Raw genomic sequence first — 18,108 nt, forward strand, 5'->3', positions numbered from 1 at the left:
AACACTTACACAGTTTTACTTCACAGACGGCGCCGACAACACATATACTCCAAAGCAAAAGAAAAAGGGGCCACCCTCAACGACAAGGGGGCAGACGGGCCTGGGGCCGAGACCGCGTCGAGCCTACCCGTCTGGTGATGAGCCGCAAAATGGCGGCGGCGCCCCGACTCCGCGGGCCTCGCTGGCACTGCCTGAAATGGGCTGGGAACGGGGCCCCCTCCTCACACTATCTCAGGGGGGGGGGTTGTTGATGCTCTGGGGAAAGAGGATATCTGGCTTGCTTGGGTCCCGCGACGAGCGACTCCACTGCGACCTCGACCGCGTTCCCGGCCTCCCCTCTCCGCAGCTCCCCGACAGACTCCGAACCCCGTCTTGGCTGCTGCGCTGCTGCTGCCACGCTTCGCCGCCGCCACAACGCGCCCGAGCCCGAAACAGAAACTCTTCTCTCTGTCGCTGCCACACCTCTCCAACTCTCTCTTGGCTGCTGCGCTGCTGCTGCCACGCTTCGCCCCGCGCTCGGCGCTTTATAGTGCGACAGGAAAAACCATATGCGGATTCCTGGATCAGGATCGGCTCAGGGGCGGAGCCACGCTCCCCCATTGGACGGAGGAAAAGTGGGCGTGAATCATTCCCGATCCGCCTTCCCCGGAAAGGCCGCTCCTTGCACCCGCCGCTCGGCGCGCGCCCCGCACGAGTCCAGGATCGGTGCCCACAAGCGGCGCGGGAATGGCGGCAGAAGGAGGAGAGGTGAAGGCGGTGGAGGGTCCATTGTGGCGGTCCCTGGCCACGGCGACGCCCGGCATGGCGGTGATGCGATGATTGCGAGAGCGAGTTGTGACGGTAAAGGTCTTGGCTGTTGGCGTTGTTGTTGTTGTTGTGGAGCGGCGTTGCGGTTGGTGGTTGTTGTGTGATGGCTGTTGAGACGTGGTTGGCTCAAAATAAAGATAGAACAGAAAAACGGCTATCTTGAAGGGTCGCAGCCCGAATGAATGACATTTATTCCCTCTAAACAACGGGTTTGGGCTAACTACACATATACTTACAGAGATATCTCACCTATGGGACCTGAATGGTGGTTTGCGAATTTCCTCAACCACAACAATATATATAAACATTTTAACCCCATATATGCGAAGTGAGAGGTAGGGTTAAGCAATTGGTTCACTTCTGTCTGTCCTTTTGTCTACAAACTTCAGTTTATAATTGAGGAACTACTGTTGGAACCTGCTATTCGCGGGTCATAAAGTGTGTCCTGCTTCGACATTTGTGATTTGTATATTCGTGTTTTTTTAAATTTTTTTTATTATTATTATTATTATTATTTTTACACTTCCAGACTGGTCTCCTTTATTCACCTGGAAGATTGGAAATCAGCCAAAATCACAGCATCACTTAAAAAAGTGCAAAAACCAATCCCCTTCGCGACAGTGCATTTAGCTTACTGTACTTCCAATCATCCGCAAGGTCTTGAAATCTATCATTGCAGTTGACATAAAATCATTCCTTCAACACTAACAGCCTCATCTCAGATCATCAATTTGGATTCAGACCTGGTCACTCTACCTTGGATTTGCTGCTTCTACTCTCCCAACATTGGTGGAGGCCCTCAATATCAGACATGAGTTTGTGACTGTCTCTCTGGACATATTGTTGTGGGCTGGGGTTCGGCGGCGATAAACGACCACTAAGTGGAGCAGTAGAGTCATCTCCCACCGAACACCCGGAATTTAGGTCGTGGTTCTCGGACAACTCCAAAGGTCACCGGTCCCTTAGCGGACCGTGGATGCCAATATTTCGACCACGTGGCGTAGGGTTAATTGTCTCGATCTCCAATATACCTAAATAACCACGCAGTCTAGCTACCGGGGAAACCACACCTTCGATGGGCTCTGTCGAACCGGGTCGCTCGAGCGACCTCGGCCCAGTGTAAAGCCGCTGTCACACCTTGACGTTTTAGCCAGCGTATGGCAACATATCAAAATGTATGTAAAACGCTGGCGTATGCTGAACTATTGATGTTTTTTTCCAGTTTTGGGCAAATTCATAATGAGTTGGACTTATGCATAACGTATTAGTAACGTACACAGAACGTTTCGATAACTTATACCAACGATTGCTTAGCGTGTTGTCGGCGTTCACAACCTATGCCCAACGATAGTCTAACTTATGCATAGCGTGGCAGCGTATCGCTGACTATCACATGGCGTAGCCTATTAAAAGGCTGCGGCTTGACGATTCAAATCATAACCGCACTAGACATCGAAGTGTCAAGCCGTTGTCACACCTTGATGTTTTAGCCAGCGTATGCCGACGTCGTATGAAAAATGAAAATGAAAAATGAAAAAAATGAAAAAGCCAGCGTATGAAAAATTTGCCGAATATGCTGGCACACGTCGAATACGTTATGGGTAAGTTTTGTATACGTTAAGAGCACCCTGAAGCACGCTGGCATACGTCGTAGTACATCGACAAATTTTAAGCATGCTGAAAATTTTTCGACGTATGCCAGCGTATGACGCACACGTTCTGCATACGTTGGCCATAAGTTGTAGGCACATAATGCGATCGTTGACACACGTCGACACACGTTACTTGTAAGTTACTCATAAGTCGAAACACGTCGAGATAATGTTTAGTGTACTCAAAACTTATTTCTAACCTATGTGTAACGTATCTCCAACGTATGTAGACGTATTTGACGTCTTCCGGACGACCACAGAACTTAATGAACGTGTTTCTAACTTTCAGCTACCGTATAATGGCGTATTGGCAGCGTTTAGGGGAATTTGTATATAAAAATGGGCTTCACGGGAGGAACCCATCAGTGTTCCAGACTCCATGGTTTTTTTATTTTTATTTTTTTTTCCTTCGGCATGACGGTGATGTTGACACTTCAATTTCTAGTGCGGTTATGATTTAAATCGTTGAGCGGCAGCCTATTAATTGTATATATTTTTTTATAAGCGCACTAGAAATCGAAGTGTCAACATCACCGTCATGCCGAAGAAAAAAAGAAAACACGTAGTCTGGAACACTGACGCTAAACATTATCTCAACGTGTTTAGACTTATGAGTAACTTACAAGTAACGTGTGTCAACAATCGCGTAACGTGCCTACAACTTATGGCCAGCGTATGCGGAACGTGTGAGTCATACGCTGGCATACATCGAAAAATTTTGAGCATGTTAAAATTTGTCGACGAGCTCGGCGTACTACGACGTAAGCCAGCGAACTACGACGTATGCCAGCGTGCTCTTAACGTATACAAAACTTACCCATAACGTATTCGACGTGTGCCAGCGTTTTAGACAAAATTTTCATACGTCGGCATACGCTGGCTAAATCGTCAAGGTGTGACCGGCTTAACCGAGCGGAATTACCAATGACAACTTACCGGCCCAAACAGCCTCACTAATTCTCAATACAGACCGTGCTGGGTCAATGAAGGAAAGACATGGACGACGAACTGGACCATTTAACACGGGTTGTTGTTTTACAATTGTCATAATCGGGAAGGGAGACACAGAGTGGAGTTATCACGAATAAGAAATGTAATTCACAATGCACAAGGCACTTAACAATTCTACTTACAGACGGGGCTCACGGACACATATATATACACACACACACACACACACACACACACACACACACACACACACACACACACACACACACACACACACACACACACACACACACACACACACGAAAATGCACCCCGTGGGTCTTTATTTGGTCGGGCCGGGTTATCTTCCCGCCTCATGCGGTCACACCGACTCCAAACCACCATGGTGGGACTCGAACCCACGACCCGAAGTCCACGTCCCACGTCCCTGGCTGCTCGGCCGCCACTACCACCAGAAACCACTGCAAAGGGCCGCAGACGACGACCGAGACCAAGCCACCACGACCGCAGACGAAGCCAATCGCCACCAAGACTGCAGACAAAGCCAATCGCCACCAAGACTGCAGACGCTCTAACAACGACCAACCCTCTCCTCTCTTGAGATGGAAGCGATTTATTTTTCCTCCCACTCGCCTCCTGATTGGATGGTCGTCTCGAGGGGTGTGTCGCGGCGTCTTGGAGGCCCGCCTCCTGAAGAGGCTCTGTCTTAGCTTTTGGCACGCTGGCCTCCTATTGGCTGGGGTGTGCGTGCGATGCGATGCCCTTTGCTCATTGGCTGGAGGAAATGTCCCATGCCCTTCCTTGGAGCGGAGCCTCGATCTGAGGCCATGGAGGCTCCGCCCACGCCTTCAGCCAAAAACACGTGGGCAATGGCGACCGGGTTGAGTGAGAGACTGTGCCGTTGTTGTTGTTGATAGTAAAAACCTAACTAAAAATAACTCGTAGCGCACACACGAAATTCCCATTAGACAGAAGGAGGGATTCTAACTATAAACACATACTTATCGAAATAACTAAGCTTAGGGACTGCTTGCTGTCTGTTTGTGTGCAAATGGCTGCCAGATTCGTAACAATATCTCGAGCTTTTTGATTCAGTCTGGCATCCTGCCTTGCTCTCCCAAACTGTCTGCCTGTGGAATCCAAGGTCAATGCCACTATTGGATTACTGACTTCCTCCACTCTTGCAGACTATGTGTGGCTCTCAACGGAACCCTTTCATCTTCTCTCCCTATCTAGGCTGCAGTACACCAAGGTAGTGTTCCAGGCCCCATATTATTCCTAAGCTTCATCAATGATTTCACTGCCTCTGGAAAATTCTCTTTATCTCTTTGATTCCATTTTCTGCTGTGACATCTCTCATCCTTCTGACAGGCAGCAGCCTTTTTCCTCTTCTTAGACCTTGACAAAATCACAAACTGGCCAAATACAATTTTGATTATGTATCCAACCTTCACTCTTTGCGCATTCCCCTACCCCTCATCATTAACTGCATCCTTTGTTTGTCCGTCTCTGACTACTTTCTCACTCCGCCCTGCTGTTGTTTTTGTTATGTTGTGTCCTTATTTGTTCTGTGTAATCGCTTCTCCACGAGCCTAATAGACTGTTTAAAAATTTTTTTATTGTTGCGGTTCTATAAAACCGCATGCCTCTAAGGCAATGGTACCCAACATACAGTGATCCCCAGGCGGTTATTTTGTTCGTCTTCATGCAGTTAGATCTTCCCCTCAGGTCGAGTGGGTTAACGGGGCGAAGTGCATTGCGTGGGTCTTCTAGTTAGGTCTAGTAACTATCTCTGCTCCTATTCTGATTTCTAATCCAACCCTTTCCTTTTAGCCATGGTACAAATCAAACAAGCAAGCATACACACCATCTAAAATGTGATGAGTAATAAGCACACTATGATGCCTCCCGTGGCTTGGAACCAACAAAGCACACTACACACTATCCCGCACATGCATTGCACACCATAAATTCATTCAAATCTGCATGCCAATTTCCACCGGCATCTCACCTTGCTTCACACCTCGCTCACCAAACCTCACCACTTCGACCACAAATGCCTCCCGCACACGGGAAAAGTATTCCCGCACAGACCTCGTACCCCTGCATCGCTACAATTCACCACGATACTGAGGAGTGCTGTACGACTCGGTCTGTCCTCTGACTGCGCGATGGATGCGAGTTCGAGCAACAGACATCGATAGCTCGACCGCATCTTGCTGGGATGTCCCGGGGGAGCACGGAGGATTGAAATGGGCTTTGTCCAGTCGCCAGAACACTGCAAGATGGGGTAACGATTAGGGGTCGCAGGAAGGGCAATCCGGGAGTTTGGTACGGAGCCCGGGTGTGCATTTTAGCTCATGAGAGGTGGCCCGTGGGTGGCGGGTGTGCATTGCTTTTCGGCTTTCAGACTGCATTTGGAGCACGTTCAGGGCCAGAGTGCCGGCTCATACCCTATGTTGAGTCAGGAGCTCCGGGCTGTATCGAGCCGGATGGGTGACTGAGACCGTTTCTGGCTCTGGGGGCCTGGCAGGGTGTGGCTCGGGCCACTGTAGCCCAATAGAGAAGCAAGATTCGGGTCACAGCGCATCGCTTTCGGATCGTCACCCTCACCTTCGCCCGGGACTTATAAAAGGCTGAGCCGTTCACTCTCTTCTTTGCCCCCCTCTTCTGTGCTCCTCTCGGCTCTTCGTTGTCTCTGCTCTTCATTGGCTCTGCCCTTTGTTGGCTCTTCACTTGTGGTTGGTACACGATTGTAAGGATGTGCTCCTTATTGAAGACCATTGCGGAGCGCACGTTGCCACTAGCCCCGGCAAAGTGATTAAGATTGAGATAACGCGCCACATCTTGAGATGGGAACACTCAGGCGGAGCGTCCCACGGAGGTACACACCACACCAACAGTCCTATACACGACTAGGTTAAGGGTCTTTCTCTTTACGCATCTTCTCTCCTCTCTCTCTCTCTCTTTCCACCCCTCTATCCCGTCCCCTTTGGACACACAAAAGAGCATCATTACTGACTCACAATCGCATTTTCCTCTGGCACGGCACCACACCCCCCATATTGCTCTACACCACACCTCCCTCTACCACACCTTAGACACCAGTATTCCTCCCTCCTCCCTCTCCCGAAGCGTACTGGGTTGCATTGGTCTGCCGACAGTGCTAGGTATTGCGAGGGCATTTATCCTCATCTTCTCTTTTTCTTTCTGGGCTATATCTAATCTTCCTCGGGTTTTTGTGTGTATATATGTGATGGTGCCCGTCCTACTTTAAGTTAAGATTGTAGAAGTTATAACGGGATAAGTCTGTTCTGTGTCCCCTTTTGTAAAATTGCTTGCCTTTTGCCACACCCCACAAATTCCTTGCTCTCCCTGCTTTACATACAAATAAACCCAATTCACTGTGCCACATACCTTTCCTCACCATTGTAAATAAATGCTTGTGTCAAAATGTTCCCAGCTCGTTGTCATCTTTTCCTTCATTGGTCCAGCATGGTTCGTATCCCAGCTTAGCCTGGACGTTATTCCCCAATGATCTGTTTTTCTCGCCGGTACGTTCTTGGGCAGTTATGCTCGGCTGCACCTGATCCGGTAAGGTGATCCGGTTTGAACAAGGCGTACCGAGGGCATGTCCCCTGGTAATTAGATCACGTGACCATTAGGTAAACGGTAATTATGAGATGGAACACCCTAAGTCACTTGGTTGAGTTATTGGCGTTCACCGTCAATTGGCAACCCGCCGCGTCACAAAGTTATTCGTGTGCGACGGCCTGCAATTCCAAGAGTCTGGTGGTAACCCGAGGTAGCTCTCCCTCTCGTGGTCTTCTCGCCCCCGACACCCGGGTCCACAACTACATATGTATATATATATATATATATATATATATATATATATATATATATATATATATATATATATATATATATATATATTTAAACGATTCCCTCACATTCGCAGTCCCCGACATTCGTGGCATTTTTCAGGAACGTATTCCCCGAGAATAGTGGGTTCGTTAAGGTGGTGGACTTGGGATCCTAGGGTCCTGAGTTCAAATCCTGCTTGGCTGTTGAATTAATACCAGATGGGGTTGACTCAGCCTTTCATCCTTCTGACATCGGCAAAAATATGTACCAGCTTGCTGGGATGATTGAGCCATTTGAGTATCCTGTGTCGGGAGTGGCGACCCGTCCAGGATTGTGCCCAATAGCCCAGGAGACTGCTTCGGCAGCACCAACACTCCATACAGAGTATGGTCCCAATGGATTTGGATTGGATAACATGCTCCAACAGCACTTCATATCAATTGAATGTTATATTTTGAACAAATCGGAAATCGAACCTGTAGTTTAACAGTACTTTGAATTTGTCCCAATCGCACGTGCTTAGAAAGAAGTAAGATTACATTTTTTTTTTTTACTCTGCCTGCCTGACAGTCAAACAAAATTGAAAATCATTCCAAGCAGTAAACTTAATGATTTTAAGGATGTTATAAAGGACTCAAACAACAGGCATGAAAAACTAGTGTCACGTGTTGATAAGGTGGTGTAAAAGACACTGCATCAACGGTGGTAAACTTCTGCAATTTTTTTTTCTGCAACCTTGAATCTTTATTTTATTTTGATTGATATACTTTAACACGAACACAAATTGCTTTTTTGGCACTTTTAAAATGCTTCTTTATTGGCAGTACTCGGACAAAATATTAAGGCATTTTATGCATAATCTCGCCTCGTGTGCTCATTCTGAACAAAAATACCATCATTAACTGAACCTGCTAAGATTGTGGCCCACTGTTATGTCTCATATACCCGTATTATCCATGCACCCTGTTATGTCACATGCATTGCCATTATCCGTAGCTTTATTGATGACTCGGATATTTTAATGTATTTGCCGAATTAAATGGGATTCTTTAACTTTTTATAATGAATATGCATGTATGCTTCTTTTTTGTAGCCTGGTATGGAGCACCTTTCTGCATTTGAAAGACGTCGATTGAAAAACATCCGAGAGAATGCCATGTTCTTTGAGAGTCTGAATTTGGGAAAGGTTTGAGATTGAAAATTTCTCCTATTCCCCTGAAAGCATTTGAAATCCCTACCCCAACTTGTATTTTCTCTGTTATATATATATATATATATATATATATATATATATATATATATATATATATATATATATATATATATATATATATATATATATATATATCCCCTATTAACCAACTTTAAAGCCAAGATGTACATGCAATAATTTGTGCAAGTTAAAATGCTTGGTTCAAACCTATGTTAGCATGAAATGTAATGACTTGGTAGTGTCAAATTGGGTAAGTAATGACTGTGTTGTAAAGGGTATCAGAATGCGTTAAGATGTGGCAACTTGATCTGATATTGCTCATTTATTAAATGTCTCAAAGTTTGGGCTCCTGTATGTGGAGTTGATACCAAACGAGTAGCATTGTCAGGAAAGTAGAGAACCGAGTGCAAAACGGTCACAAGCCTTTGGGTGAATCATTGTATTTGAATGGAGTCCTATTTGTAAATAATCTCAATTGAAAAATAATAAATTAAAATCGTAACAGGGACTAGAACTTGTACATGTAGTTCTTGAGGTTGGCATGGGAGTCTGAAGAGCCTTGATCTGCATTTCTCTGACACCCCAACACCTGTAGAAGCATTTTAAATTGGCTACAGGTCATCTCTGGGATGTCAATGATTGGGCAGTAGTCCTCCACAATAACCAACACAGATAATTTCCAACTTCATTACATTGACAAGTGCACAAGGGTCGAGAGAAAACTTTGTGAACATTTGTTGCTGCTGTATGTTTTAGAAATATAGATATGGAGGACTTTTCATGGTTTGAGCTCCCCATCTGGGCATGGGTGGTCAGGTCAGGTATGGGAGCATGCGCTGGAACTGCACGTCACTGCATCCACTTTCTGCCGGTACTCCAGGGGCCTCTGTCTGGCCATCCTGCAGGTGGATGCCTGGCCCATCCCCATCTCCTTGAAATGCTAATCAACCTGCTGAAACCATGAGGCATGTGGTCTGCCCATTGACCTCCTCCACTCACAAGGCTCCCTCTCTGAGAGAATCTGGTGAGCAGGATCAGCGCCAGGAAAACGAGCCACATGTCCATACAGCCGCAGCTGACTCTCACGCACTATGCAGGTAACAAATGAGGCGCCGCGAGGAGTGATGCAAGGGCCACATCGGCCATTTTGGAGTTAATGCCATATAGCACTATTTTAACCCTTCCCCTATCATCCGAGCCTATCATCATCATACCATTAAAAATGTCGTTTACATCACTCCTCGCCAAGCCTCAAATGTCATTTGAGTCTCTTTCAGCAACCACTCATTGGACACAAAGTCTGACCAGCGATAGCCAAGGATTCTCCGAAGAGACCTGGTACCAAAGGAATTAAGTCTCCATCTCAGGTCCCTGGGCAGAGTCCGAGTCTCACATTCATAAAGCAAGATTGGAAGGACCGGAAGACTCAGACTTTCGTCGTCCTGCACCGGTTCCGGCAGTGCCACACCTTATGATCCAGTGAATCTATGACTCCCCAGGCCTGAATCAGATGTCTATTGACCTCTGGCTCATAGCCAGCAGGGACATGAGTATCACTGCCAAGGTAAGTGAATCTCCCTGTGACCCCAACATCCTCACCACAAATGGGTACAGACAAGATAGCAGTATCCAAGATGTCAATGAAAGCCTGGATCTTAGTTTTGACCCAGGAAACCTAAAATCCCAGCAACTCTGACTCCTCATTCAGCACCTCGAGGGCCCCCAAAAGGATATGTAGAGTCTCCGCAAAGATGACTGCATCATATGTGAAATCAAGGTCAGAGATCTTGGTATTCCCAAATGATGCACCACAACGTGATCTCTCTGAACACCTTTCCAGAATCCAGTCCATACAAGCGCTAAAAGGTGTAGGGGGCAGTACACACCCCTGACGAACTCTAGTAACAACTGGAAATACATCAGAGAGGCTATTACCCCATCTCACAGCACTCTCGGTACCAGGGTATAGTTCAAACATCAGATTGATTAGTTTTCATGGCACCCCACGAACACCAAGAATCCTCCAGAGGGCATCCCAATTCACTGAATTGAACGCTTTGCAGAGATCAACATAAGCTGCAAGCAACCCTAGACGAAACTCTCGTCTGCGTTCGGTAAGGACCCGAAGAGCAAGGATGCGGGTCAGTCGTTGACCTCTGGTGTAAAGCCTGACTGCTCTGGATGCTGGTGCGTAAGCAGATGGTAGCGAACCCTATAGAGCATTATCCGAGCAAAGACCTTGCCCAGCACTGAGAGCAGCGTCACCCTTCAGTTGTTGTTGCAGTCCTGGCGATCACCCTTCCTTTTTGTGCCTCAGCTCCCTGAACAGCTCAGCTCTGCCATTAAGCCTGGCGCTGTGACTCTGATCAATGGTATCCAGTGTCCCTTGAGAGACAAAATTCTTCTTCGCCCTCCGCTGAGTTCTGAAACATCGACTGGCAACATCAAGGATGGTGGTGTTGAAGACACTCCACAACTCCTCTAGTTTCCCCAAAGCAACCCCCCCCCCCCCCAAGTCCCCACTCGGCCGGTTCGTAAACTCTTCAGCTACCCTCTCATCCTTGAGCTTACGAACATCCAGCCTAGGCTGGGATGGTACCATTCTCTTGGATTTAAGCTGCAACTTCAGAGTTGCTACAACAAGTCTGTGGTCGGTATTGAGGAACTGAGCACTCCGGTGAAACCTGCAGTTCTGGATCATCCTCCAACGAGCACCTGGTCAATCTCTTTTGCCAAACCACCAGCGTTGAAATTCCAAGTTGAGCGATGAGCCTATTATATGGGCACTGAAACCATGAACCAGCCACCCTAAATCCATGACTTCTTGCAAAGTCAAAGAATTTTGTGAAATTCTGGTTCACAGTTCCAGACCCATGGGGACCAACACGTGTCTCATTGTCATCCCTATCACTTCCAGTCGATGTATTGAAATCCCTCAAGATTAGAAGAGTATCTCGCCTGGAGCACTGATGAACCACAGACTCGAGCGTGGCATGGAATGCGGCCTTCATGATAAGATCACTTGCCTCAGTTGGAGCAGATATCGAGACCAGGGAAACGAAACCCAAGGAGTGAGGAATCCTTCGTCTCATAATACACTTGTTGACAGGTGTTACCTCAATCATCATTGGAGTCGGCTTATTGGACACAGCCACAGAAACTCCTTGGGCATAATAACCATCAGAGCGATGTATAGTATGTGTAACCATCCGCCATGATCTCGCCACTATCCACTATCCGGTCTTCGAACCTCAGAGAGTGCTGCAATACCTATGCTTAAATGCTTGAGCTCAGATAATATCGGAGACAGGTGATCATCCTCTCTTCGAGATAGGACATTCCAGGCACCCACCAGAAGGGACTCTCTCTATCGAGTGCAGCCTGTGGCTGCTGATTGCATCATTGTTTGGGATGCGGCTATGCCGCTGATGCAGTGTCCCTCTTACCAGTACACTGGTACTCATTTTGCCGACCTCGGAAGGATGACAGGCTGAGTCACCCTCTACGGTGTATATTGATTCAGCGGCCAACGGGGCTTGAACTCAGGACCTTAGGATCCCAAGCTGCCACCATAATCACTAAGCCAACACCAGGCTTACCCGAAGGGACTGCCTCAGATTAACCCAAGGAGACCGCCGTCTGGTGGACGACACCTCAGCACCACTCCACCACACACCACTGCAATCTGTCCCTTGAGGTTTACCCCGTGGTTTTCCTCCTATCAAGGAATGGTGGTCCCGAAGGCTTTGCCCCAATCCCGTCATCCGGTGTGCTGCCCTGTGGAGGGCAGCATCACAGGAGATTATCCCATGGAGTGTTATCAGATTTCCCTGCATTCGTTGGTTTTGTGGAATGAAGGGTTTTACGGTGGCTGGAGTTCAAGTCCTGCCACTAATCTCCAAAAAAAAGAAGTAACCCAACTGTAGGAGGATGTCCGCAGTCACAGTTGGGCACTAGAAATGGATGGCCGTTGGCTGACAACGAGCTCCTCCACCCTTTGGCAGCTTTTATTTTTAATCCTGCTGGGTGTCCATATCCATACGCCCTCCTCACCAAGGAACTTGGTGTGGGAGACGGTTTGGTCACTGACAACCCGACCATGAAACGGGTTAGTACAGGTTTACATGGTACCTGTAGCAAGTCACAGATCTAATCTGGCTTGATAAATCGGCATGGGTAGACTTGTGCATTATCCAGATTCCAGAACAACACTCGCTGATGTTCTGAAATTTTATCTGCCATCCAATGATCCCTTCTGCTGATCAGTCAGGCCAAACTTGTATTAGGTTTATGTCGATGCAGTCCACATCAAGGAAGGGTCATCTCCATTTTTGTTGAACTCGAAACTAAAGTATGGATTGCCCAGTGAGGTCTCCTGACCAAAACCATATGCAACATGCTTGGGATGTGCAAAATAGAGTGATGACAGCATATCTGATACAATCCAGGATCTACAGGAGCTCCAGGATCCCCTCAATTCTACAACAGTGTGTGACTTCTCATAGAAAGGATTGTCAGGCTTTATTGAATCCATATGTCTTGTAGCAGATAAACATAGTATTTCACGTGTAAAAGTTCTGACTTTCAGCGATTACACAGATAAAGCCATCTCCTTGATCAAAATGGTACAAATGTTAAGAAATGAAATATTTGACTTTTTTTTTTCATTTTTCCACCTGGCTGTCAATCAGTCTGTACCCACAAACCTAAAGTCATTTGTTTTTCATGATGATAAATCGACACAATATGACGCATCAAGACGAATTTACTCTTAAACCAGTTTCTACAACGGCTTATTCTCTTTAACGCCAAGAATAATTCTTCAACAATAACTAAGGATCGCACACTCCTTCCTGTTTGTATTTGGGCCTGTACATGCATGCAAGGACTGGAAACAAATGTAGCATGAGCCAGCTGTATATCTTCAGAATAAGTGTCTGATGCAATTGCATCATCAAGGTGGAGACCTGGCTCGCTGTCTCTGTCTGTCAGTGCTTTGAGAAGGATGGCTTGGTATGTCCCATTCAGCTGTGAGAGTTCCTCTTCACAGTGGGAGCCTTGGATAATATTGATCACACTCATTCTTCGACAGCAGCTTGGTAGTATTTTCATGTTACTGGTATTGGTATAGGTATTCCAATTTGCCAATGTCGCATATTGTGGTCCTTCTAGGGACTCTATTACCATACCCATTTACTCTCACTCCAAGAAACCTTGCTTCATGGTAAGCAACATTATTGTTCCTACAATTTTGTGCAATATAGAAGGGCTGGTTATGCCAGAATCCAATAAGATGAATATCCATGGTCACCTGGAGGGAGCCATTTTTCCATGATTTCTGGGCTGAAGAGGCTGTTAAACACATCAACAATTACAATGGCACTTGGTAGAGCACTACCTCCACCAAGCTGAACAGTTTGTTTTGCTTCTCACTGATGGGCCGGATCTGCATCTCGACCTGAATCGGCTTGCTCTTGTCACCTACTCAACTCATCCACCAAGTTTTGGCATAACCCATTGAAATATCATGCTATACTGTATATTGTTTTTGGCACAATCTCAAGACTAAAGAATCACCTTAAAAATTGTAGTGTCTGGATCCAGATCCAGATCTTTACCAAAATCTAATCAATTAGTCCTTGACACACACCTAACCTGCCCACAAAGTTTCATCCGAGTCCGTCCATAACTTTTTGAGATGTCCTTCTCGCATTCAGACAAATGGGTGAAAACACAACCTCCGTCCACCTTCGGTGGCGGAGGTAAGGAACTACTTGAGAAGGATGATTACATTGCTGAGTCATCCTTGTCGACCAAACATCATAACCTTTTCACACCTGAGGGGTTTCTCCAGAGCTGTTTTGCCATCAGAGGCATAATATTCGGTGGAACCCCTTCTGATTTCATTTGTCGCACACCGAGGGATGAGTCTGCAAAGTTTGGTGATTTGTTCCAGTATGTCACTCTTTTATGCAAGAATTTTAAATCTCACCGTGATGCCTGCGATAGCTTACCAACTCTTCGCGAAGGACACCGTCGAGGTCTTTAATGTCCACCAACTAATGTGGGCTGACGAGACACTCGGTTCGACGTTAATCTGAACCGAAAGACCACACACACACACACACACACACACACACACACACACACACACACACACACACACACACACACACACACACACACACACACACATGAACACACTCACACACACACACACACACACACACACACACACACACACACACACACACACACACACACACACACACACACACACACACACACACACATACACACATACGCCTCATCCTGCCTGTGAAACACCAGGATGACATTTTATAGTTGGGCTGAGATTCAAACCCAGGCTAGATCGCTCAGAAGTGAGTGATCATCCCACGAAGCTAACTTTCCATCCCACTGCAGGAGCTTAAGGATGGTTGTCTCTCCACTGAGCTATCCCATTACTGTAAACGCTAATTGGCTTATTTTCAGATTGGATGTCGTTCTTATCTTTAACATTTTATTATGTGTATTACAGTAAAACTGTTTTCTCCAATTATTGCTCCTCCAAGTCTCTGCAGTGCCATCCTTCAATCCCTCCCCCCTTTTTATTCTCTCTCCAAGACTATATTTGTGTTATTCTGCATTCTTTTACTTGCAGACTGCCCAAAGCCTTCGTAATCTTCTCGATGCATCGCGTCCTTCAAGGCCAAAACGGTCAGCCCAAGTTTTATTTCTCGACATTCTTGTTTGTTTACCATGTTGCTTACACCCCTGAGAACAATATTCAGTTCTCTCCACATAGGCATTCAAAAGGTTGGAGGTACTGGGTATTTATTGGCACACCTTGAACCATAGTTTTTCTTGTTTTAAAGCATGCATGCTTATATGCAATAGTTTTTATGGATCTGACTTTTTATCTTGCAAAAACGAAGTTTTTGCAAGATATGTTGGTCAGCTTGTATGTTTTTTTTTTGTTTTTTTTTTAATTTTTATTTTTGGTCTGTAATCACGTATAAAAAATTCTGCAGAGCACAGTTATCATTGGAAATTTTTGTAACTTCACATATCAGAGGCCTATAGAGGTCCCTTTCAGCGCATAAAATTTTGAAGGTCAAGGTCACTTTGTCGCAAATCAGGGGAGTCAACGAAATCCTTATTTTTTGAGTAATTTTAATCTAATCGTCTCCAAACTTTATGGGAATGTAGTTCATGTTCTGGCGCTCAGCTGATTAGTTTTTGGTGGCGATTGGCCTTGACCTTCATGGTTAGCGCCTGAGGTCAAACATATTTGACCACAGGTCAAATTTTCAAGTTTTAGGAACCATATCGTGTAGTACCGCAAATTGAACACCTCGATGAGTGCTTTCTAGATATGTCAAGCTTGAGACATTATGACGTCATTTGGTGACGTTATGAGGCAAACACATATTTTTCATGGTTACTCTGTAGAACGATTCTCATCGGAATCTCTCGTAGGCAGATATTCCTCGAGTCGCTCCTGGTGGATAGCAGCTCTGTTCACCTCAGTGTGACCTTAAAGAAGTCACACGTGGTCACCTTTTGGCAAGATATGGGTCACCCTGTGGGTGACATTGGTTTATTATTATTTTTTTTGATTATGGACCTGCCTAAAAGTGGGCATCTAGGTGTCGTAATTTTTATGCAGAGAAGGTAACAGCTCAAAAATCATCCAGAACACATGGCGGCCATATATGGTAAAAATGTGCCCTCGTTTGTTCTATTCAAAGGGATGGCTGACACTTTTTTTTTTAAGCGTGGAAGTGAATCCTTTGAAAATGACCCCAGGTGTTGATGGCCTGTCGATGACTCTCGCACAAACCGTTGCTCATGTCGATGCGTTGATCATTAAGGATTGCCCTGTTTAGCTTTCCAAAATAATCACAACCTTTTTTTTTTTTCTAAAGGCAGCATTTTTGCCATCATCCACAAATACCTACTTGGGCATGCCCAAGATTTCAACAAGATTGGTTCTGTGATGCTGCAGCACCTGTGATCGGCAACGATAGTTGGCATTGTCAAGAGGTTCTCTCACCATTCAACACAGATCCCACCAACTTAATTACGATCTGAACAATATCTGGTAATTGGTTAACAAAATGTGACAACCATCATGATCCTTAAACCAAGTTGGAATCTATGGATGCAATCAAAGCCCAAGGGATCACTTCCACTCAAATCTTTTGTCATTATCTTAGCGGGCAAGATGATCCCTTTACTTTTCAAGGATGCAAAAGCCTGGAATCCTGCTGATTGATTATTTACTTTGCAAAACTACAGTCGTGGGGGAATATTAAACCAGCCTCATGCAAAAGTAGTTGTAGGCCATCAAGGGCAAACAGCAAATGTTGTTGACCAACGCTGTGCAGCACCTCACGATAATATGCCTGTGCACAAGGCCTATATTGCATTGACTTGCATTCATAGCTATGGCTTTGCGCAGCTAGATCAACCCCCATACAGCCCAGACTCGGCCACCACTTACTAATATCTGCTTCAACATTTGAAGTACAGTATACTCGTGTGGCCACTGATTCATCCACAATTGGTAAATGACAGAAGCAACCAAGATGTGACTGGAGGTGCAGTCTGAAAATGTTTACAAGCATAGATTGTTTAAAAGACTATTGGAGCAAGTACATTGAAGTGAAAGGAGTGTTGATTAATTAAATAAATTGGCATGCTTTAAGATTATTGTATCTCGTTCTGAGAACTTTATGAATGTCCATTGTATATTTCTTCCTTCCATGTGCATGATCATGATGTTCCTGCTGAAGCTTTATTCAGGTTTCTTCTTCTGTTAATACTTAAAAAAAAAAAAAAATTATTGCAGAATTGCTTAAACTACGATACATTGTCTTTCTAATTTTAACTCGGGCTGAGCATTACCCTCACCCTTGATGAGTATTTAATTAATGTTGCAGCCTTAATTTCCACCAACCATTCATTGCATTGTTTTTCTCAGCACAAGGCATAGTGAACCAAAGGAAGCTTCTCTGGAGAAACGTTCATGCTTGCGTGGTAGCCAACGCCTCCTGGCCCTCGAGAAACCTTTGCCGTCGCTTGAACAACCCCTCCAGCCCTTGGAGAAACCTTTGCTGTCACCTCAACCTGCCTTTCCAAAGTATACGGAGGTACTTGTTCATTCTTTTATGTCACCTCTTTTTCGACTTTGCCTTCATTTTCTCTCCCCCCCCCCAATTCCTATTGTTTTCTTTCTTTCTTGAAGACACAATGCAGCTTCTGTAGCAGTTTAAATTCATGTCAGGGGTTGATTTGCTAGCTCCAATATTTTGTGACTTATGTGCACAATCTGATTGCATTTTCAAATTATTGATGGTTTTCAGAAAACTGCGAAATACATCAAAAAGGAGAAATTATCCATTTGCTGAATTGTTCCATAAGGATTTGGAAAAGAGACACTTCTGCCTAACACCACACACACACACACACACACACACACACACACACACACACACACACACACACACACACACACACACACACACACACACACACACACACACACACACACACACACACACACACACACACACACACACACACACACACACACACACACACACACACACA

At 45.6% G+C, this 18,108-nt stretch overlaps 1 protein-coding gene across 8 annotated transcripts in view; it reads left to right on the forward strand.

The window, feature by feature from the left end:
- LOC147027878 (uncharacterized) overlaps positions 1-18,108 on the forward strand; it is a 143,169-nt gene that overhangs the window by 14,788 nt on the left and 110,273 nt on the right. For all 8 annotated transcript variants that reach the window (XM_085877594.1, XM_085877599.1, XM_085877596.1 and 5 more), the window contains exons 3-5: positions 8,371-8,463; positions 15,155-15,210; positions 17,480-17,648. In XM_085877594.1, coding sequence (XP_085733720.1) covers positions 8,371-8,463; positions 15,155-15,210; positions 17,480-17,648 — 318 coding nt within the window. The remainder of the gene's footprint in view (positions 1-8,370; positions 8,464-15,154; positions 15,211-17,479; positions 17,649-18,108) is intronic.

Source organism: Eptatretus burgeri, chromosome 4 (assembly GCF_056783735.1).
Source record: "Eptatretus burgeri isolate ZD-2024b chromosome 4, Ebu_testis_v1, whole genome shotgun sequence".
NCBI lineage: Eukaryota > Metazoa > Chordata > Myxini > Myxiniformes > Myxinidae > Eptatretus > Eptatretus burgeri.